Below are 24,199 nucleotides of genomic sequence, written 5' to 3'. Positions count from 1 at the left end.
CCGAGCGCTTCCATCGCTTTCCGCTGGCTTTCCCGCCCTCACGCGGGCACGTTACCACCCACCGTGTAAATCCCGGAAACCCCTCGACGCCATTAATCACCTCGAAATTCGCGCAAAAGCGAGGCCACGTTCCGCAGCAAGGTCTCGCAATAAGCCCTCGAGAACTTGACTTTGTCCGTTCGCGTGATTTAGCTGTCCTTTCCACCTCCTTTTTCGCATTGTAAAGCGAACGTAAATTATGCCACTCCCTCCCTCCCTCCCTCTCTCTCTACGTCCTCCTGACCCACCGGGCTGGCTATCCCACTTGACGCCCTCCCTAGAGACGGGTGAAGCTCAGAGGGCCGAGAAATTACATCCCGACAAAATCGCTGTTAACATATGTTTCCCACTGGGACATCATCATCATCATCATCAGCAGCAGCAGCATCGTCGTCATCTTCCACGTCCTGCGCCCCGGGGGAAGGGTCCCGTTTTGTTCTAGCCCGGCCGGCAGTGATCTATTTTCCCGGGGACCCGTGGTGCAGTTGCGCGTTTTCAACTTTTCCCTCCCAGCGCCCGCGTGTGTACTTTTTGTTTTCCTCCTTCTTCTTCTTGCTTTTTACAATTCCACAACAACGCACGGAGGGAGTGAGGGCCACACGGGAGCGAATGGGGGAGAGCGGGTGGCTCCCGGGAAAGTGGATAATAAATTACGGACCCGGCAAGCGCCTGTCAGCCACCGGGGGCCCCTTTTTTCGGACGTGATTCGGCCGATGGCCAAGGGTGCGCGCGGTGGCGACGACGATGATGACGAGCATGATGAAGTTACAACTTGTTACCCTTGCACCCACCCCCTTTTTTAGGTGAGGGAGGGAGGAGGTGGAGGAAGGAAAAACGCGAGGGGAGGAGAAAAAAAAAGGAAGCGCACAAACCATTATTCATCTTCGTCAGCTTCGCGCTGTCGTCGGGCGAGTTTCCATCTCGCTGGAAAACGACAAAGCGAGAGAGAAAGAGAGAGAGATTGCCGCCATCAGAAAGGGACAGCGGGTCATCCGGGGCGCAACGGCCCAGCGCCCTTCACGCGTGCGTGCGTGTGTGAATGTTATTATGTTTTCGGCACAATTCATTACCTAAATGTCATCCAAATATAAATAATCGCATATCATTTCCCTTCCGCGGTGAGTAACGCGCAAGGGCTGCTACAAGGGCCAGGACAAGGGCCAGGGCACGCGAACCCTCACAATCGCACCACTCTGTCGCTCTTTTGTCCCGCAAGTCGACGTCAGCGGCGCAAGGGACACGGAAGGTTGGTGGGTTTTTCTTTTCCCCATTTCGCATCGGATGCAAAATAAAACGCCACGTCTTAGTGCGGATGCGCCGAAAGCGACACGTCACGCACCTGAAACCGGCAGTCTAAACAAACCTCCCACACTGCGCGTGCGATAAGCGATAGTGGAGCAAACGTCGGGCTGAAATGTCAAGCGATCCCGGAAATGTCGAGGCGCAAGGCGAAGCGCAAACAAACGCGTACGGTACCGTAAATGGAGCCCGCAAAGAAGCGAGAAAACAAAGAGCCACCATTAGCGACACTCAAGACGGTGCGAATGGGGTGAAAATAAAAAGGGGGAAAAAAAACCCCCCGCGGCACCGTATTAGGGCACGGGCCGTAAAATCTGGACGCACAAACAAACGACCAGCGCACTGGAGCACGGGAGCCTTTCGAAGCCGGTAAGTCAATGTGCTAAACGTGCCGAAGGCTAAACGTGCGCCAGACACTGGTAAACGCATTCGCTGAAACAGGAGCCGTGTATCGGTAACGAAATGTTTCTTTTTACAACCGGTCAGCAATTATAGAAGCAGCGTGTGACGCAGCCAGTGACGGAAGCCGGTCGGTATCGTAGGGTCTCGCGACCCGGGACTTGACGCATGAATAATTGAGACGCAGCCCTGAGCCCATCCGGTTGCATCGGAGATCACAATCTTGCCGCCGGGACGCTGCCTTCGTCTAGTAATTCGATAGCCTTTCGCCTAGATCGCCTCGTGGGTCGCCCGGGAGTCGGGGGTTTGCGCCAAAAAAAAAAAAGCGGAACATTAAGAGGACAAGGCAGCAAGAAGAAGCGGAGAAGGAGAACAACAACAACAAAAACGTGCTGTCAGTGTCAATCTCGTTCGGGAAGCGGCGTGCCATGTGTCTCTCGGGTCAAAGAGCCGCCCGGTCTGGTCGACTTTTGGGCCTTCCATTGTCGCGGCCGATGTTCGCCGGTCGTGAGCAAGAGCGAGAAGAGTTGATGGTTTCCTTCCCGAAAGGGCCCCGAACCGTGAGGAATAGGATGGGGGAGAAACGAAGAAGAAGAAAAAGAAGAAGAAGAAAAAGAAGGACAAACCCAAGCAGAGGACATCCTCCGGCAGGTAGGTCGCCGGGTGCCGAAGGTCCGGCAAGGATATCGATTATCCTGCGCCGGGAGCTGCACCGTTACAAAGGCGATGAAGGAGCAGGATACGCTTGGGAGTGCGCGACCTCGAACCTGTCCGAACGTGAGCTGTAGGTGAAGGAGCCGGCGCTGACCTGCCACCTGCCAGCCCGGTCTGGAGCTCGAATAACGACTAACGTTCGCCCCTGTAACACCGGTAGCTGATTGGGGAGTTTCTCTCTCTCTCTCTCTCTCTCTCGAGGGTCTTTCTCCCTTTCCTACCCTCGGTTCTTCACCCTTCCGACGTCCTCAAACACCTGCAGACTCAGACAAGGCGTGATCGGAAAGGGCATCGAAATGCCAGCAGCGAATGTGGGGGGAAAAAAAACGCCCCCATCCCTATTATCGCTTTAGAGGGCCCAAAAAACACCGGCTAGAAGCACGTTCTCTCCCCCCCCCCCTCCTCCTCGCACCACACTTTGACCCACCCTGGGCTGATTGATCGGAATATTGAATGACAAACAAATGGGGTCCCGCGACAACGACGACTTCTGACATCCGATATGGTTGCGCTGTCAGCCGGATGCTGACTCTCGCCAACCAGCCCTTTGGGGTAGAAGTTAGAAAGAAAGTTTTTAACCCCCCCAAAACCTGCCCAGACCTACCTGTGGCCACAAGTGCGGTAGCAAACCACATCAATTCACACAGCCACACGCGGTGTAGCTATCATCCTTTCTCCAAACGCGGTGGCAAAGAGATGCGTTACATTGCTGAATGTTCACATCCCTTCATGCCTCCATCTCGCGTTGTTCGCTTTGGTTCTGATCTTCGGATTTCTCGGATTGAAGCAGAGAGGCTCAACATTTCACGCATGCCCCCGATGCGTGCAGAAATTAATACAAGAACGGCAAGAAGGCAAATGAAAATGGGGAAAAAAAAAAGTGAATCCAAAATTAAACCCCGCTGCCGGAATGCACCCCTTACCGGGTGGGGTTAGGGGTAAGCGGGAGAAGAGGAACAACGAGCGAAACAGGGGGACGATCGAATTTCAGCACATCTCCCCAACCCTCCATCAACGTAAAGTCACCCCCTGGAGGGCCAACGAAGGTTCGCTTACGCACGCACGCAACGCCAACCATCCTGCCGGAGTTGCCAAGTTTGCCCGGAGGGGTGATCGGGGACGATAAGGACGCAACGGGAGCGGGGGAAAATCAGGCAGGCCCAAGGCTTGCACAATTTGCCCGGCATGCGTAATCCGGGGTCTCGCAGAGAAAAACCGCGCGCACCCAAATCCACCAAAGGGTCCGCCGATCCGGTTCGCAGGACACCGGTTAAGGACAACGGGACGGGCGGGTGTGGGAAATGGGGCGACGTGTTGACGTGGCCCCGAGGAAAGCCAAACCGAACGGCGATAGTGAAAGTTAAACAGAACCGACACCGGGATCGTGATCGCAGGACGAATCGTCCTGTTCGGGGAGGATTTCATTCTCGGCGGGTTTTTTTTTCTTTCATTGTTGCTTTTGAACCGTTTTTTTTTTCTTTCTTTCTTTCGCTTTTTTTTTTGAAACATCTCACCGACACGAATGTGGAGGCAAAAAAGGGAAGAGAGCGAAAGAAGGTGTACCGTGTAAATGGAATCCCTTATCCCTTCGATTGTGGGCTTCTCGAAGGGCGGTTTGTTGCATTGTGTTCGCATTCGTGTGGTTTTGCTGCCCTACATGTCTTAATCTGCCGACCCACGGGGCAGAAGATGCGCCTGGTGGCGGCGTTAACGCACCCTTAAGCAGGGCGTGGAACTACCGCATGAAGCAAACCGAAGAGAGCGAGAAAAAAAGAACCCATGTGTTCTGGCGGGAGCCAACATTGGCAGCAACCGAGAAGAAAAAAATGGCGCTCATTCGATGCGTTGAGGTTTCGCAAGCATGAAATTTAATTCGTTTGCCTCCTTGAACCGCCCTGGCGTGATCCTTCTCTTTTTTTTCTCCTCTCAGGCCCACCCGAGGTGGATAGGCTTTTTTTTTTGCTGTACACCGCCTGGGTGCTGGGAAATCTGCGAGCCGGAAAATGGGCTGCAGTTGAAGGTTTCGGCGGAATCATCGCAGGCAACAAGTGAACCACTCTAACGTCGGTGTTCGTTTTGTTTTGTTGGTTTTCTTTTGCCCCCTCTCCCCCCCCCCTTTACCTCCTCGTCCTACCGGACGTCGCTACCCTCCCACACGGGGAAAGAAAAACAGCGCAACGGTAATGACAATTGTGGCACAATAATGCATTTAAATGCAGACTTCGGTTCCATTTCTTTCCCGTACCCTTTGCGCTATCGGGCGCTCGCATCGCAAACGGGGAAAAGGAAAGAACTAATCGCATTCGGAGATTTCACCACCCACCGCAGTGCCACACAACCCCTCGATGGTTGGTGCCATTTGGTGGAAAACGCCGCGAGATCGAACCAGCGCGATATCGCTCAACCCCCCCCGGCTTGGCAAATTGGTGGGCCTGTGTGGCTGCTATCGCCAGGATCTGGCCGGGATTACGTGTGCGCGGATCAACGCAATGGGATGGGAAAGCGCAAAACAAAAAGGAAGCAAGCTATTCGGGAGGAAAAACCACTCCCCGGGAAGTGGAAGCCGAAAAACGTCAAAACATCATCGCGGTTCGCGATCGGTATCGGCTGGCGAAGTGGCCCCGTGAGAGTGGGAGGGTCTGAAGGGATAAACGGAGGGGTGGGAGGGTGATCGGAGCGAGGGGTTGGTTGTTCCTCTGACGGTGACATTAAAGTAATTATTTCCACTCGCCCCTTGGAACGATAATGCGCTTTATTGTGCGGCTGGCGCGCGCACTTGCTGCCGTGTGGGTGGGGTGGGTGCAAGGGGGTAAGGAGAGGCGGTGGAAAAGGATGGCGGGGAGGGTTGCGGTGCTCAGTTTTCCACTCAGGCGTTATCGGGCAGGCGATCGCTTGCCGCCGATAACGATCCGGACCATCTGTGGACCGTTTGAAGGAGCGTGAAAAAGACAGCGAGAGCGAGAGAGAGAGAGAGAGAGAGAGAGAGAGAGGGGAAAAGGAGCAAAAAAGGGAGAAGAATCTGTCACTCTCGGATCCCTACTTCCGCACTTTTGCGGGGGGGGGCCTACGAGAGGGGTTTGATTTTAATTTTCCCTCGCAGCGTCGCAGAGGACCTGCGCGTTTTCCTGCTGAATGGTGGGGAAGAGCGGGCGAGTAGCGCGGAAACGAGCTGATAAGCATCGCCGACAGAAGCGGAAACCTTCCTCCCCTCGCACTTCCCATCGCCCTCCACCACCCTTCCGCGCTGACCGGGAAATGGATATCGATTTGTTTTTCCTTTGATGGCAATCGAAATGAATACCTCCTGCATGGTGCGAGGGGTGCGCGGGTTGCAGAGGGGGGGGGGGGTGGGAAAGGAAGAAAGAAGGGGTGGCCCTTTCATCCTTCCGCTGCGAGTAGCGAAATTTGTGGAATTGGATTGCGGTGAACCGAAACCGAAACCGGGAGAATGCTGCGTTCCCGGGGAAAAAAAAAACCCCCTCCATCTGACGGGGGGTTGCGGGAGGAAAAGGGAAAACGGGTCCGGGGGCGTAGCGATTGGTCGGTTGTCTTAAGTGCTTTCCGCCGGGGGAATTTCACTCGCCATCTTTCGGGTGTTCTTCCTTTTTTTGTTGCGTGTGTTGCTTTTTATCTTAGCGTTCCTGCTGGCCGTCGTTTGCGCGGTGGAAAATTGATGGAATTTTCCGACAAGGATACATTTGGAGGGAAAGCGCGTGCTCTAGCGTTGCCGCCAAGCATCATCGACTCATCTCCCAAGGAGTAGCGTGGAAGTTTACATCCTTGCGGGAACATTAGCATTTGTCCGGACGAGTGAACGATTTTCCACCCAAGGATACGATTTCACCAGGACGCAGGATGTGCTCATCCCGGTAAGTCACCACCTCACATAGGCCGACGGGCCTCCAGCGGCACTCTGGGAAAGCCAGATTACGCGCAACACCTCGCGCAAGATAAAAAAGGATATTGCCAAATGTGACCGCAAATAAAAAGAAATGTTATTTTTTCCCAATCCCGCCAACGGCAGGATTCACAGCAAGGATGCGATATCACGCCAGCTGGAAGCGCGATGGGAACCGGTGCCAGCTGCCCTGCGGCCGGGCGATGCAACACCCTTCGCCGGAGAAAAGAGGAAAAAAAAAGGGTCGCGAAGCAGCGGCTCAAGTGGAACATCCTTGGCGAATCCTTTTTTGTGGCTGGCCGGTGATTGGCGTGCGCAAAATAATAACTCCCAGCCCTCTGGGCTGTGGCGGCGGGGCCAACAAAGGGCAGGGAAGAACGAAGGAAGAAGAAGAAGTAGAAGAAGAGCATGCACACACACACGCACGCACATATAACACTAATAAATCCCTCTCAGGGGGGGTGATCGGTGGAATTTAAAGCCACAAGGATCCAGCCACAATGCATCCTTGCGCCGGGGTGAAAGGAAAACCTCAAAGAGACGAGCGAAAGGATCAGCGGCGCGCAGGATCACCGCCGCAACACTCGTGCGTAGGGTCCAGAGGCTCAAGAGGATGATGATTATGATGGCGTGTTGTTTGATTATGATGTGCGGATCATTGGGCTTGAAAATTGTGCCCGAGCTTTTCACCTTAAAGGACCCGAGGGCCGTATCGCTTTCCGGCGGGGCCCAAAGACCCGGCTTTACTCATTTGCTCTCGAGTGCCGCCGCCTGCGGATCGCTTTCTAATCCGGCCGCACACACACACACACTCGCGCGCGCTCGGCAACAACAGAAGGATACCGGAGGGCGCACATAAAGGAAGGATCAATGGAAGAAATCCTCGGGCTTCGGGGTTTTCTTTTTTTTTCCTTTTTGGTGGACCAGCAATAGGATTGAACCCGAAGGAAGACCTCCGAAAGAGGCAAGAGGTAGGGTACGGGGAACGCACACACACACACACACACACACACACACACAGACACAACTCAAAGCGGCTCACTAACTCTTCCACGCAAAAATGGTCGACAGCAGAATGGTGGCGATCAGATATCGAAAGGATGGATTAACGATAAGGATGGACCTTCGCTCGCAGGACCTCAGCTCGGCAGGACCTTGAAGGTGCGAGCATGCGAGCGGAAGGTGCGGGCGGGCGCACACACAAAAACGGGATCACGGTGCAAATGCGGCTCAAGGGTGCGCTTTTAAAACTATTACCATTTGGCCTTGTGGGGGCCACTCGAGCGGCTCTGGTTCTGTCGAGTGCAAGACGCGCTTCCAGAGCTCTACTAGACCTAGGGAAATGTGCTTATCCAATCGCGTGCGACCTGCTCCGTGCGGTCAGGTACAGATGCGACATGAATGGGGTAATTGCCGATAATCGATAATAGCCTTAGGCGAAACCCCGACAGCCTGGTCAAGTGGACACGCTCCGGTCGAGCCGCGGAAGGTCCTTAATTTGAGGTACTTCTCGGTGTCGGTGTGTGAGCAGCTCATCCTTCGCCCCCGGGGCTGGGGTTGGTGTCAAAGCTGACGGCTTCCCTGGTGCGGGTTCGAGAGCATTTTCCAAGAGACGCAAGACGCAAGACGCGTCACTAATCGAACCGCAATGGACTTCATCAGTACGTCCACTGGAGCGTGTAATTGGCATGCACACGCGAATCGGCTTCCGAACTACTGCGGTCAGCAGAACGTGAACCCAAACACCTCCCCTGACGGTCTTCCCGGTGGTGTCTCGAGCGAAGTGGTAGCCGAGAACTCGACTTTAGGCTCCTCTGTCAGGTTCGGTCGGTTATTCGTGTCTACCTGAGTGTACTTCGCGACATCAATATCTCTAACAGGCTGAAAGAGGACCCCCTTTTTGGGCAAGTCTAAGACCCAAAATATGCCTCCTCCCCAAAACGGCTGGCTAAATCGATTCTGACAGGTGACAGGAGGTCGTCCCTCTGCTCGCCAGACTCCACAGCATCCCACACCGTGTACGACCATCGCGGGTAGAGAAGAATCAAAACAAATGTAACCCTATACCCGACGCCCAATGGTCGGTTCGGGACAGTAGCGGCACGTACGAAACCGGCCTTTGAGGATGCCCGGCACTATGGGGCAATTTTTGGGGTAAATTTTGTACCTCGAATTTGGAGCGAAGGTGAACTCGGAACTTCAGCTTCTTGTGCTTTAGGAGCCGTGTGTTACGATGTTGAGACGTTTGCAGGTGTTCTGTGTGTGTGGAAGATGAACTCAGTGAGCATTCAGTAAAATAGCCCGTAAAGTCGTAAGAACGAAAGCTTCCGTTTGACGTTCAAGATGACCGAAGCAGCTTGTTTTTAAGTGAGTTATAGATTTCTGAGTAATGAAAATACACTCATTCAATTGCTTACCATATGGTTCTGATTGTTGAGAATGGTGTTGTACCCAGCAATCTTTTTCAATGTCTCCAACTCGACAATTGATGGTTAATTGGATCGGGAATTAGATGGCTCGGTTGATAACAAAAAACAGATAATGACACTCGAAATGTCAAACCTATCATCTGCAGTTTTTAGTCGCCCGCAGGTTTTAATCGATTTCCGCCATTGATCGTTGTGTATCGTACAACAGCGTGTGTGTGTGTGGGTGCTGCATTTCCCTTTATTTTCACCATTTTCCCGCCGACGCCTGCCACCCATCCCCATAGTGCGCGTGGACCTCATCCTTCTCTCTCTCTCTCTCTTACTCACTCAATCGCATTCTCGCCACAACATAAACCGGACCCCAACTCACAACGAAACGTCACACGATCGCCGGCTTCTTCTCGGTTTCACGATCGCTCGCGTCTGTTTGCTCGCATCTTCTTCTGACAGGAGCCTCTCAGCTCTTCTTTTCGGTAGCAACCGCGGTTCGGAACTCGGAAGCGATTAACAGCTAATCGAGCAGAGCGGCAGGCTGCCACCGGGGATTCGGGTGGGCGCAAACAGAACGGCAAAATCAAGGACCTCCTAGGCGGGCCCTCGATGTTGCGGCTATTATTGTTGTTATTATTATTTTGCTCCCTTACGGGGCCCTTCTGCAGCCGGCGCGCTTTTCCTTTGTCTTCTTGGTGTCTTTCCCTCCACCGGAGGGCTACCGGGCGGTTAACAAATTAACAAATTTTTCACCCCCCTGCCTTCCCTTCCCTTCACGCCCTGCCTTCCCACCCTCTCGCCGTCAAAGGGGGTCAAAGGCTCCCGGTGTTGGGCGGCTTTTTTTCGCTTAGGCTTTCGATTTTGTTTGGTTATGCTTTCGGAGCCGCTTCGTTAGGGCCCTAAACACACATTCGCCGGACCTCTTGAGACGGTGTGTGTATGTGTGTGCTCTGTGTGTGCTCAGTCAGGTTCAAGCGCTTCCGATTTCCATCGCCACCGTCACCACACAGGATCATTCCAGGATCCTTCCATTCCGTCCATTCTCCAATCCGTCATCCATCATCTTAAAGGACGAAAACGCGTTTTAGTGCGCGGATGGCGAGCCAAAAAAAAAGCCCTTTTGACACACGCAACACCCACCCGCCTCCCATCGGAGTGCGCAGAATCCTGGAATTTTCCTCCATTTTTCCTTTGCCCCCCCTTAAAAACGTGTGCTCCCTTTTCCGCATTACGGTACGCTTGAGCGAGCGGATCGCTTCCGGCTTCGTCCTTGCATCGGTCGCGGGAAAACGATTTTTCCGCTTTTCGGTTCGTTTCCTTGTTGGCGGTGTGTTTTCTTTTTTCGTTTTTTTTTCTCTCGTTGCTCCCTTTTCTTCATTTTAAATTTATTCCACTTTCGCCCCCTGAAGACTTTTCCTTTTTCCCAAGCCCATGTTTTTTTTTGCAGCTAACTTTCCCCCCCCCCCCCTCCCACTTCGCACTGCTGCCCCGCATTCGGCGGAAGCTGACCACCTCCACCCTCGGCACGCGTAAATGGTCCGTTGGAAATGGGTTTTATCGATTTTCCCGGGGCCCGGGCAATGTAAAATGCCAAAACAGGGCACTTTGTAGCGGGAAAATCGGCACAAAATGAAAAGCGCTCTGCGGAATGGCACGCGATCGATACTTCTTGGTGCGTTTTTTTTCTTTCGAGGGTTTTTATTTGAGGGATGAATTAGCGCAAAGTGTTGCCTTCTCGAGGCGGTCTAGGAGTATTTGGAGCTGTTGCGCGTCAATGGTGAGTCGGAATTTCGAGAGTCCTCCGCGTCATATTGTCAGATATGATAGACTTTGTGAGGGTCAGAAGAAGTTTTATCTCAGAAGTTACAAAGCCCTAACTGACTTTGATTGCTACTGTCTAACGTAGAGCACGTTTTGGAGCAGTAGATGGCCATCAATATCTGTACATCACGGATGAGGTCGTCCTGGAATCCCTCCCAAATAGCTTTCCGAGACCAAAAGAATTCTGAGAAGGATCTCTCGACCTGTCGACACTCGCCAAGAGTACTGAGGACTCGCAGACTTACCTGGTTCCATTCTTGCAGGATTGATAGCAGGCTCGGGCTTGTTTGATAGATGTTACTGAGCTCCAGTAGCCTTGGTCCGGGCTTGATTGAAGCGGGAGTCGACGAGGACCTCCACCCGGACGCTTATACTCTCTTTTCCTCACTCTCTTTCTCTCTCTTTCTTGCTCACTTGCTTGTCGTTCTCTGTATCGCTCGCCCAGGATATCGCTGTATCGTTGGCTCCAAACACACGCGCCAAAAAACGATACGCAAACACACACACACGCACACTTCTTCGCCTCCTGGCTCGGTTCTTCAGCCCTCGTTGCGTCCTGCTGCTCCTACTAGCGCCTGGACACCTCGTCGCCCCCACTAAGCCCCAACACCTCCGAGGCTCGGGTACACCCCCACACACACACACACTCGTGCTCTCTCTCTCTCTCTCACACGCGACACACTGACACTCTGCGTCCCGTTGGTGACCCCAAAAAGGAGCAAGATGGCGGCCCTTGGGGCCAGGTGAGAGGCAAAACGGAAGCTAGCAGCCCGGTCCCGGTGGGTGGGTGTCGAAGGGAAGGCTCCCGGCCTGCTGCACTGCCCGACCTTGCCGGTCCCACATTCATCGGGTGGTTTGGCCGCCCCGTCGGTGGCGAAAAAAAGGGCGCCCTGTTTGTTGCTGTTGTTTGATTTGTACTGTCGGCGAGGTAGGCGGGTTGGTTGGCGCTGCTGCAAGGTTTTTTTTTGTTTGTTTTGCTTTTATTTTTCCCGGTGGGCCACTCACTTCCGGGTTTTTTTTTGTGAACCCCCACAAACCCTGCGTCGCACGTAAGGCACTTAGAACGGTGGCCTGGCTCGAAGGGTCCTGGCTGACAAAACCCCAACTGAACCACCCTTCCCTGGAGCGGCAGGTTCACCCTGTGTGCTCGCGATTTTTCCTTTTTTTTTTGGCTGCTTCTTCCCAACAGTGCTTTTCGCTTCTTCCCACCACCTTAAGCCATCGCCGAGCTGTTCGGCATTCCACCAGTGCGATAAGGGTTGATGCGCGTTGCAGTTGACTGACGGTTTTGTGATCCTGCGATGTCCTGCGAAGGATTGCGAGTCTTCGAAGGAAGCGAGCGCTTCGGTTTGCGACCTTTGGGGGCTTTGAATCTCCCGAAAGGACCCTCTGGTGACGTCTATCCACACGCACGCACGCACACACACACTCGATAACACCCACAACCGGCGCACGAACGACTAAAGCGCACACTAAACACCACGAAATTGCCCTCGGCTCGAGCGAGTGGTCTCCTGTGGGGGACGACCAAAAAAGGGTTCGACGGAAGGTGGCCCTTTCCTTTTTTTTTCGTTGTGCGGCAGACGCGCGGGAGAAAAACAAAAACGAAAAACCCTTCGGCCACTCTGCGGGTACCGAGCGCGAGCGAAAAACACGTCCGGACGACTCGAGAAAGTGCGCATAAATTGACCACTTCCACGGCGCTGGTCCCAGTGTCCCCGGTCGTGCGACGATTGCGTTGGTATGGGTTGTCTCGTTCTGGCGTCAGGATGCGCGTATCCTGGCTCGCTCGTACTCATGACCAATGGCATTGAGCGATTCCCTCCTCCTAAGCGAACGGTTGGCTGATGCTAGTGGTGGGCATGTTTGCGATCGGAGCTGTTTGCACCGAGCGGTGGGAGCGAAAGTACTCCGACAGATCGCTGGGGATGGTGATGAGTGGATGCTGGGCAACAAAACTTCGAGATGGGACTGATTTTGGACTTCGAATGGCCTTTTACCGATGCTAATATGTTTGGACTACATACATCAACCATTAGGAGGCTCTCCGATGATTATTTTTCGTTTTGTTTTGAAAACTCCTGCTGAAATTTTCCAATCTCACCTAAAATGTAATGAAATTTACAAGTTTATCATCAATTCTATCAATGCCATCAATTCCTTTAGATCAGATATATATGTGAAATTCAATTGGAATGTGTTTTAAAGACGAAAATCATATATAGTAGTGCTTATACGAACTGTACAGTTCAGTCAGAGTCCAACATTTGGAAACTGAAACGTGTTGTATTGCCTCAGATCAATTATTTACTACATAACTTTCTTCACAGAGTAATTGGGACATCAACCTACAACACTTGTCCCTCTGTAGACTTCCTTAGTGGATTCGGTCCCTTAGATTAGCGAAGTCATTAGTATTAAGGTTCTCTTCTATCTAGTTTCTGTGTTAAGCCTGCATTACCTGCATGGCATATTCTGCATAATCGGGCTTATATTTTCATTATCTCTGCGGTATAGTAACGTATTGGATGCATTTACTCAGTTACCAGAACCTGAGAGAGTGCCAGTTCATGAGTTTGGCTCTGCGATTTCACTATCTTTGTCGCCATAATCCCTCGCAAATACTACCGACACAGCCGATCCAAATAACGATTGCTTCGATCCGACCAACGCAGGCCCATCCCTAGCACAAAACTCTCGCTATCTCTCGCAACAATCTGCAGCCTCCTTCTCGCCATTACGATCATAAAAGGGGCGTGTCCAACCAACCGTAACACGCCGTCAAACTGTTCCCGGAGGATTTCAGCTCGAAATGTTCCTTGCAGCCGCAATTGAATCGCACGCACTCAGTGAGGGCGGAGCAACGCGAGTGGTTGTGCGAGCGAGACAACCCGTCCCTTAGCGCCTCCGATGGAGCGCCTCTCGCTTGCACAACCCAGCCGCATATCCTGCAGGAGCGGATGGCCGCAAGCGGCAAAAGGACGGCCGCGGGGTGCCGATTTTTTCACACACAATTTCCGAACCCGAAACCCCGTTTTATTGACCAATTTTTTTTTTGCTCCTTACTGTGTGTGCCCTTTTTCGCTTCTCTCGCGCGCGTACGGTTCGTTGTGCGTTCCGGTTCCGGTTCCGGCAGGCCCTTCCACTGTTCCTTCCCTCCCCCCCCCACCCCCATACCCCTTCACAGCAGCTCAACTGCCGGTGCAGCAGGCCCTACATTCCGAACTGTCGCGCTTGTATTCCCGTTCCCTTTTGGCTTTCTCCCTTCAGCCCTTTGTTTGGCTTTTCTTCTCTCGCCGCGCTCTAATACGTTTTGCATTTTCCAATGAGTTTCCCTCTCCTAGCCCTTTCCACATCCCCCGTGACACGTAAAACCGCACCACCAAAAAAGGGCCGCGTTTCGGTTTCGAGCATGCCCTTTGCAGCAATGGCGACCTTCATGCCCGAGCCGCAAGGATAACGCCGCGATCCGGAAAAGGAACGGAGCAGCGGCAACAACAAAAAATACGCAACCGACACGTACACCCGGGGAAAAGGACTCGCACACAGTAACACGCGAACGCACACACGCGCAAACGGACACATCCGTCACGGTGCGTGCCGCTGACAGGAGCGATAATGTTTGCCGGTATGCTCGCGCCGCTGCGGTCGGTGCTTGCGAGAGACACTAATTCGCGGGATTTTCCGCCATGCTGCCGTCCCGTGGTGTGGGCTTTTCCATGAGGAGGTGGGAGGGAGGGGAGGGGGGATTTTTTCTTTTCCCCCGATGCGGCTCGTTTAGCCATTGTGTGTCCGGCCGCCAAACCGTCCTCGGTCGGAAGCGCAACGAACCGGATCTCGGGTCTGGTGGGGAAGGTGGGTTGCTTTTCCGATAAGGGGTGGGAGAGGGAGAGGTGGGGGGCGAATGGGAAGGAGCAAAGAGGGGAAAGGTCAGGGCCCGAAATTACACACTCAATTTTCCAATCGCACCCGGCACCGGTTCGGACGTTTGCGTTCCCTTTCATCCCTTTCGATTGGTGTCCTTCGCCACCCCGTCACCCTCCCACCAAATCCACCCCTAACCAGGGGGATAAGCGAAGAAGGAGGAGGGGAGGGGGGGGGGCGGAGAAAAAAAGCCCCAAAAGCGATTGTTTGGTGCAATGTTTTCGTGTGTTTGTGAATTCTTCCTTCAACACGTCGAAAAAGCACGATCCGGTGGCTTTTTAGCGAGCTGCGCGAAAACTCACATCTCTACCTCCCTTATTCCACTCCCCCCTTATCTTGCTTACACATACTCCCCCCACCCCTTCCCCCTTCCCTCCTGTAACATGACTCAAACGTCCTTCCGATGGCGGCGGTTTTTAAAGGCAATTACTGCTGATGAAACCATTTCGCGAACGTCGCAACGTTTGACATTTGTTACGGGAGGAAGGGGATGCGATAGGGATGAAAGAGGGAGCAAGGGGTTGGGGTAAGTCCAGCTCTTGTTTTCGACATCGTTTTCATGCTGTCATGCTAATCGAATGCAACTCACAAAACGCCGCCATTGCAGCGCCCCCCTTTTTTTTATTTATTTTATTTATTCGCTAATTATTGGAGCACCCTCCACCGCCTAGGGGTGAGAGGGGAGGGTGGAGGGTGAATTGTAAAGGCAAAGAATACACACCAATAGGCGCCTCTGGAAGCAATCGCGACCTATCGAAGCGAGTGGTGGGCCCATTTTCCATACCATTTTTCCCCAGCCTAAATTCGCCTTCTCTTTCGCTCTCATTTATCAAACCCACCCGCAAGGATTCGAGGATCCACGGGGAGGGTAGCGGAAGCCGGGTGGAGGACCCTGGAGAAGTTCGCTGACGGTGGATTAGTGCAAGCGAAGCGTGACACGCCGTGACTCGCCACGTGACGGCAATGCATTTGAGGGGCATTTTCACGCGCGGTGAATAATTTTCGATTCGATTTTCTCGGCTACCCACGTGTGTGTGTGTGTCCGCACGCTTTCCACCCAACTCCCCGGCCCAAACGGAGGTGAGGGTTTTGCTTCACTTCCTGCCACAGAAAGGGTTTTTGGTTAGACAATATTGCACAACTGTGCGGTGGATTGATCGAGAATGGAAAGTGGTTGGAAAACTGTGGCCGGCACAGAAAAAGGGCGCGATCCGTGTTTTACAGCGAGGAAACACACAGATTAAAAGCAGCCACGACACGCTTCGTGCGATAAGCAGCAAATGGATTGTGGATGGTTTTAAAAATGAATAAATACCCACTGCTTTGCTTACAAAATTATGGCAAATGTCACGAATGCTTGCGTTTGCGTTGGTTTTGAAGTCTTCAAATAGTCGTTGTTAGCATTAAACAACTGTTCATTGTCGTGTGTACAATGTACAATGTACTAGGTACATTTTATTTTTGGTTGATAGGACTTATGATAGGACTTAAAAATATGAGTAAAAAGTGTTACAGCTAAAATTTCAAACAAAGGATTTGACTCATACAAATGGATTTATTTGACTTAGATCGGATTTTTTGATTGTAAATTATTTATTTGAACCATTAGTAATTGTAGTAGCCCGTGTAAAGTAGCCTAAATTATACATACCCTTTTAACTGTAAGACTCCAGTTAATCCAGACATAATATTTTGAAATAATTAAACGTCGCATGAAATCAATTATGTACCATAATGTGAGAACAATTTCTTCCTTTTTGCGTAATAAATAATAAAATTAGGAATTGGAATAAAATTACATTTTTAAGCTCAGCATAACATGTAGAAAATGATGCCACTTACTTTTGATGTCTCTTGTCTTTTTTTCATCTGTAAATGAGATAAAAAATAAAGTCTATCTTTGAACAATTTGTTTGTTTGAACAATCAGCAAGTATTTTTTATTTAGATTTCCGAAGGGGTTTTCTCAACATTGAGGTAATTTTTTCTCTGCCATAAGAAAAAAAGCATTTCATTGCATCACAGATTATTTTCCGATACTTTTCACGCAAAGGCGGCAAAGTTTTCCATACTTAAAGAAATCCTTTGAACCGAAGAAGCCTTTATAAACCTTTACCTAAACCCTTATAACAGTCAGAGCTGCTTTAAGAGCTACTTTTAGGATGGTGGCCTCAGAGAAGCCGGCGCCCATCTCGACTCTTACTCCTCTCTCTCCCCATTTCCCCCCCCACTCCTCCCGCCTTCCCTTCCTCGAGCTCTCCCACAACTCATCATGGCTCCCAACATCGGCCCTGGCGATTGTTTGATTAAAAACATCAGGAGCCAGGCATAAAGGGCAGTCAAGTGTTGTCGTTGCGCCGGTTTATTTTTTGTCTACCCCCTTTTAACACCCCCTTGCCCACCCTGCCCTCGCGTGCCCTCTCCAACCGGTGGACTTCCTTCCTGCGTTGGCTCGCCTACAGCCGGAGCCGAAGCGATCGCATTTAAAATGCATGCAGTGTCAACACTCGGTTGCAGCCGAGCTGGATAGGGCCGGAAAAGGGTGCAAAAGGGTGGCCAAGGGCGGAAGAGATCGAGTGGCCAGTTCCGGGCGCCGGAGTCGCCTGCCTCCGACACCTGGGCGGTGCCGAGCTTTCGAGTGGCTGCGCAGATCGCGGCCCAACGCGCTAAGTGGCTGCAGATCGCGGCCACACTGAGCTAACACACACACACACACCATGGGCCGGTGTTGGAGCCGTGAGCTGAATGGGTTGGCAAATATATGCCAACGTGCGCGCCCGTGTTGGGGCCGGGAAAGAAAAAAGGGACGGCCTCGAGTGGTGCTTGAACGGTGGCGGCGACCATTAATTAGGGTGGGTCTTAAGGGGGGGAGGGGTGAGAGAGGGAGAGAGGCACCTGTATGGAGGCAGAAAGGATCAGGCATGTCCTTGCGGGCGATGTTTCCAATCAGGTGTTACTAGCGATCCACGAAAGGTGTTGGAGTGATGGAACCTTGGAAAAGTCCGTTGACGTATGGTCTGAGGCGAAAAGAAGCACATTTGAGAAGGATTTTAAGAAGCCCTTAAAAGGAGAATACCTTTGAGAGATACAGGAGCACAACCCCCAGAAAGATCCAAAAGATTTCTCCAGTATGACCTCAAGACAAATTTTGCTGCTTTCATCATCAATTCTAGTTATCCTATTCTAATTTTTCTCTGATGTTCAATAATCCACACAGAACGAAGAGATCCATGGGCACAAGTTGTTTTGAACTATTTAGCAAGTTTTTTGGTTATTCTAAATGTACATAAGTTCACTTGATTGTAAGGTTCAATTGTGATCCAGCAATTCCAACATGTTTGTGGATGAATTCCAACAATCAGCTGCTATATATGTGCTTCTTCACCAATTTTCTTAAACTTCAAATGCTAGATAATAAGTCGTCATTATTTTGCCCTCCTCTTATGCATTTTCGTTACTTTCTGTTACATACAGTACAACGTATCCTGCGCGAAGTTACGCTCAACCCAAGAGACAATTCTGTTGCAAGAATCTGAATGCCAGAAGATCTTCTCTGGATGCTTGCTTGGGTGCTCGAGCACAGTAGGAAAGGATTCACGCATCGAACGGTTACAATAGGCCCAGATACCACACCCCAATCATTATTCTGCATCCCTCCGGTCGCTTTTCGGCAAGGTTCTTCAGCCCCTAAAGACTTTTCCCATTTCCAGCAGGCCGATCAACATCGATAGAGCAGGCACGTTTAATAGAAATCGAGCAAAATAAAAAAAGAAAACCCCACGGTTGGATGAATTCCACCAAATTCGCACCAACTCCCCAGGCCGGACGGATGCACCCCATCAAAGTGTCCCGATTCTCGAGCCCCGGGATCGGTTTTAGCGGGTCTTTTTCTTTCTATTAAAAGGACGAGATCGACCTGACGTCCCGGGTTTTGGCCGCAACCGGTGGCGTAATCCGGGTCGCTGCCATCTATTAGCCCTTCGGGAAACGCAATCACGCACCACCACGATCATAAGGCGCGAAGGTTTCCCTTTCGCCTTCTAGAGGGCTTAGCTCGGTTGGTAACAACGGAAAACCTCCGAAAAAAAAAAGAAAAGCCGCCAAAGCCTCCTGGACATTGTTTCGTTTGGGCATCGTCGAAACGCCGCCAATTCGTCGATTGCATTGGCGCGAGGTTTCGAAACAAAGGCGCATCACGCGGAAGAGAAGCTGGGAAAGAGAAAGAGAGAGAGAGAGAGAGAGAGAGAGACATGCCAAACAAGAAGCGTGAAGCACAAGCAAGGATATCCCAGCCGCAAGGACGAACCCGTCGGCTAAGCTTGCTCTCGCGTGTCTTGTTGCGTTTTTTTTTCTCGACCCCGGGAATTGTGCCCTTTTCTTTTGGGTGTTTTTTTTTTTTTGGTATCTGGCCTTTCGTGTTTTTTGGCAAAACTACCGCCGGGTGCTGCGGATGTCGGTTTCCCGTTTTTCCTTCACACACACACACACAAACACTCGTACACTCTCCCGTCGACCTCACGCAAGGTCTCGCGGCTTCGGCGCGGGAAGTGAGAAAACCGAGGAAAAACCCGTCACATGTGGTCCGCCAGCGTGCGTTTTGCCGCGAAAACCATCTCAATGCGAGACAGCGAGAGTGAGTGAGAGAGAGAGAGAACATCCCGAAAAGGAGCCCAAAACGGAGCGGCACAAATTTACGCCCCAGACAGGACAGTCGGTACCCCGGAAAGGACCTTCGGCGCGGCGCAGGTCCATCCATCATCGCGCGGGTTGACACTTCGCAAGGGCACAGGCGGCCCTTTTGTTCCGGTCACCACCCCCCCCCCACCCCCACCCCCTCCGTTGGCTCGCTGGACAAGCTTGCTCATTTGTTTTTCATTACACAACGTGCGCGTGTGGGCGCGGACGAAATACGAACTCGGGCGGAAAGGCGACACTGCGCTTCCCTGAGTCGCGGCCAAAAGAAAGAAGAAAAAAAGAAAGAGAAAAGAAAAAAGGGCCCAAGCGTCCCTACATCCTCGGGGTTTTTGCTGTCAACGGGCGCGCTCGTTAGCGGGCGTTACAAACGAAGCACGAAGCGAAACAACGACCGCGAGGGCTAACTGGTTTAGGTTACAACGCGATCACCGATCGTAATCGGTCGCGATCGGTTCGCCATCCGCTGTCATAAACGCGCCCCCGTGTCAAATGTCAAATGAGCCGAGTGGGGGGGGAGGAGGACTCTAGCGCTGACAACCGATCTGTCACGGGGTTTGCGGGGCGTGTGGCTTTAACAGCAGTTTCTTCCTATCGCTCAAGACTCAAGGCTCAAGGCTAGTAGATAGCGAAGGCAGATAATAATGGAACTGACAAAAAGGGCACACACTCGTGAATATGCGACGATCCTTCAAAAGGCAAGTGACAAGAGTGACCTTGACCGATGACCGGATGCGGAAGCAAAACAAAACACCCAAGAAGTACCTTCAGTACGAGGTGGTGTGCTTTTTTTTCCCGACGGGTTCGAGTTGCGCAAACCAACCGGAAACGAGAGGTTGGGAAATGGGAAAATCGACAGGAAAAGTCAGCACAACCCCCCCCCCTCCCTCCCGAATGGTGCTAGACCTCTTTCAGACAGTCTGGTTCGCCCCCTTTTAGAACCCAAACAGCTCGTAAAACGGGCGGAAGCTACATGTGACTGCTCTAACCTCGAACACCGTCCGCTCCAACTCGACATCTTGTGCGACGACAGGGCACAAATCAGTTAGTAATTAATTTTCCCTTTTCTGGTTCACCGCCAACCCGGCAGCAGCGTATGTTGCGCTACTCTAGCTTGCCAGGGGCCTACTTCCTTCTGTTTCTCTCTTACTCCAGTGCCGTTGTTGCTCAATTCAGCCTCCCAACATATGGTCGGATGTCGATGAGATCGTTTCGATTGCTTACCGCATTTTTGTGTTAGCAGTTGCCCGTGTTGGGGCAAAGCAAGCCGTAGACAGCAAGGAGTCGGCTGAGAGCAACCCTGTCGGGGTCACTTACCGAGCGGCATGCTCACCAGCAGGGAATGGTAATTTAAATTATAATGCCGTAACGAGATGTTGTCAATTAAAGACCTTCACTTACCGGTGGCGTAGCTCTCTCTCGCTCTATCGCTCGTCGGGGAGTCTACCTTCGAAAAGGAGTCGCGGAGTCGAACCCGGCAATGATGTACGAGACCGGCAGAGTCTCGAAGTGTGCCGGATCAACTCCACCCGCCATAATTGGACGCTTAAATCAAGCGTTCAACCAAATGGCCTGTTAAGCCGATTCTGATGAGTTCGAGCGCGTGGAGCATGAAATCAGCGTTTAATTGATGTTTTATTCGAACTTCTCGCACTCGCCACTCTTCGAGGGGCCTTTTGAAGGGGGGGAGGGGGAGAAGAGAGCTCGGTGGGCGACTACGATTTTCCGCAAGGCTCGAACTCATCGGCTTTTCCTCATAATTTTCCAACCAACCAATCAAGCTTCGAAAGGATGGCACGTCGCGTTCTGTGACGGTGGGAAATTCGGGTGGGTGGGTGGTGGGGGAGGGAAAAAAGAAAACTTTCCACGACGTGGGCGATTTGTCGTGCGTTTTTCCCAACCCCCCATCCCCCCCCCCGCCCCCCGCCCGCCCATGGTTTTCCCAGCAGCAGGAGGGCTCCATTTTCAGTGCAGATCAAACGGAAAATTACATTCCATCGTGCCCCGGCGGCATTTTCCCTGGTTTTGCGTTTTCCGCTTTCTTTTTTTCCTTGTTGTTTCTGCCCGCCCTTCCCTGCTTCCACCAACCACGACCACCCCACGGCCGTCGGCAAACAAGCGCAACGATTAGCTCGGCTCCCGGGGCCACCCCGAGGGACGCACCATTCGCCATTAAAATGGGTGGAAAAATCCAACCCCCTCCTGCTCCTCCTCCTCCTCCTCCTCCTGCTCCTCTCTCTCACCCCGCCTAGCCCACTGCAGCGGGATGGAGCTCGAGCGGAAAAACGCGAATGAAGACGTTATTCGCGGTTCGACGATCGATTTGCGGTTGCTCTCCTTCAACCCCTGGGCAGGCCCACCCACTTGGGTGGCGTCGTGGAAAACCCAACCGAGGCCACCACAGATCCTGCCCACAGGGTTTCGCGTCCGCCGCGTACACCGCCGGTGGCCCCCAAAAAAGGGTTGCCACCGTGTCGCGCTTCGCCTCGCCCGAGTGCTCCTGTGCGGTTGGAAAAGCTGCGGGAAAAAACCCCCACGGACGGGAAAAAACGGCGGGCGGAGGGCTGCAACAGCGGCGCAACTGGTGCAGCTCGCGCGGATGCAATTGGATGTAACGCGTCCGTGCCCGGTTTAGCTCGGGGCGGCTCATTAACTGCGGATTTTCTTCTCCGCACGTTGCGACAACAAAACCTCCGGTGGTGGACGTGACGGTGGGTTTTCCAGTGTGGGTCGGTGTTGGGGAACCGTGTGCAGGCGGCCGTGTCGTGTGCTGCCGTAAACCACAACAGTGTGTGTGTGTGTGTGTGTGTGTGCTTAGGATACCAAAATATGTGTCTTGGGTTTTGCGTCAAAAACGCGTCCGTCCTGCGTCCTGAGGGTGGGTTTTTCTTTGGGGTGAGATTTTGGACAGGGGTTTTCCGACTACCTTGGAGAAAATTCTGCTAGGTCATTGAATAGGCAGAATAGTCAACGAAATAGTGATCTTGTGACCTACAGCTATCATATTGCGAGATATTTTCCATGTTTTGGAAGTTCAAATACTTCTCCAAACTGATGAAAAACATGTTGCGTTGAAGCTACACAAAAAGACGCTCTGTTCTTATGATATTATGCAACGAGTAGGTTTCCTACTGCTGGAAACAGGCACAACCTACGTAATAAGAAGCCAAATCATTTAGCTTTGATGAGCCTCTTAGATCGAAAAGGTGTTCCTGTCATTTTTGAAGTCTTCTTTACTGGTTTCGGAGCCAGCTTCAATAACTGTTTAGGGATAGGATCCAACGGCTCTTAACCTTCAGACCTGTTACAGCAATGAGAAATGAAGTGGGACAATTGGTCATTAGGAGGTCTTTCACTGAAACACCTGAGAGTTGATAGGTAAGAGTTTGTAGGAAATGAGGTAAATAAAAATAATTGGAAGAATTTATAAAGGCATTTTAATAGATATCAGAGAGAAGATAAGAGAAGAGATCTTCATACAAACAAGCCAGAGGACTTAAGATATGATATTCTCGCAGTTCTCATGAACTCGCTCGATCGAATGTTCAAGAAACTCAAATAAACTCCAACCAACTACCAAAGTTCTGCAATAAACGTCCAGTAACCCTGCGCCATTTCGTTCCCGCGCGGTTCAGCTAGAAGTACTTTGCATATGCAGTTGGCAATTGGCGTAAAGAAAGGCGGCACAGGATAGACGTGAACACGTCGGGTGGTTAGAGCGGATGTTCGGTGCACAGGGCAGTTTGCAAGTTCATTTAACGCCGGTTCGGTTTTTTGGTGGGTCCGGAATCCTTTCCACAACCTCCCTTGGGAGACGCAACAGCCAAACCATGGCACACTATATGCACACTGTTCCATTACCGCAAGCGTGTCAAACCCCTGGTGGGTATAAATAGGTCTTACACGTCTGGATATGCAAACCTAACGGACTAGGAGCTATTCCTATCAGAGTTTCAGATGAGTAATTGAGCCTAAAGAGGAAATTAACTCTGACATGAATTCCGCAGCTCCAAATTTGGAAGAAATCCCATAGCTACCTCCCGTTCTCCTGCATTAAAATTCTGCTTTACTTGAATTGTAGCATGTTAGCTATCTTGAAATCAGATCAGAATAGAACAGACTCGTATTATGCTAAGACTTCCCAAAATCTGCACTTGACAGGTGTTTGTTTATGTCTAGTAAACATGCATAACAGTTGTTGAAATCGGTAACTTAGAGCGCTCAGAAGCGTTGGTTTGACACCTACGTCGAGGATCCTTCAACCCTTCCTAATTTTTCATCCTGGTACTCCTCCTCGTAGCCCCTTCTTTTACCCTGACACCCATAGGTACCGAAGGTCCGAACGGTTGCCGTCGCATGTCATTATGGTTATTTTAATCTTTTGCCCTCCTCGCGGGACTATACCCTCGTACCCCGTGTAAAACGCTTGTCCAGATTGGTCACCTCATAGATCATATTCCCCCCTCGCACCTGGCACCCCTCACAACCCCTTGGCCTCCATCTCTAACACCCCCAGGGGCAACAAACTGTGCGGCCCGGGTGACGGTTTGTATTCGCACTTTCCGACCCGACCGCCGGATGAAAAACCCCGACGGTGGAAATTGTCCCCCAGATCTTCTAACCCCCCCCCCCCCTCCCCTCCCCCCATCCATGTAAACCCTTCCACCGCTGGTTGGGCGAGTGGACACCGATCCTGATGACAGTGGATGGGTGCGCTGTCAACTTGTTGCAAAAGATAAATATAATCCGGCCCATTAGTGGCACCGTTCGAGCAGCTCAGGACGGGGGCATTTTCGATTGCCCGATCCGACGCAGCATTTGACAGCCCCGCCTTTTCTCTCTCTCTCTCTCTCCCTCTCTCATACACACTTGTGTTCCTCCACCTGTCAAGTGGGGGACACGTTTGCCATCGGCCGAAACATTGCGCTTTCGGGTCCGGCACGCAAATTGAGCGTAACAGCAACACCGTGCGATTGTTTGGGGCGCTGTTTTTT

General features: G+C 51.9%; 1 protein-coding gene across 1 annotated transcript in view; it reads right to left on the bottom strand.

The window, feature by feature from the left end:
* Positions 1-10,845, bottom strand: part of LOC128728928 (paired box protein Pax-1-like) — a 47,610-nt gene extending 36,765 nt beyond the window's left edge. The window contains exon 1 of the mRNA XM_053822578.1: positions 10,836-10,845. Coding sequence (XP_053678553.1) covers positions 10,836-10,845 — 10 coding nt within the window. The remainder of the gene's footprint in view (positions 1-10,835) is intronic.
* Between the last annotated feature and the right edge of the window lie 13,354 nt (positions 10,846-24,199).

Source organism: Anopheles nili, chromosome X, assembly GCF_943737925.1.
Source record: "Anopheles nili chromosome X, idAnoNiliSN_F5_01, whole genome shotgun sequence".
NCBI classification, from domain to species: domain Eukaryota; kingdom Metazoa; phylum Arthropoda; class Insecta; order Diptera; family Culicidae; genus Anopheles; species Anopheles nili.
The sequence above is the reverse complement of the archived record's forward strand: the minus strand, read 5'-3'. Positions and strand labels throughout refer to the sequence as shown.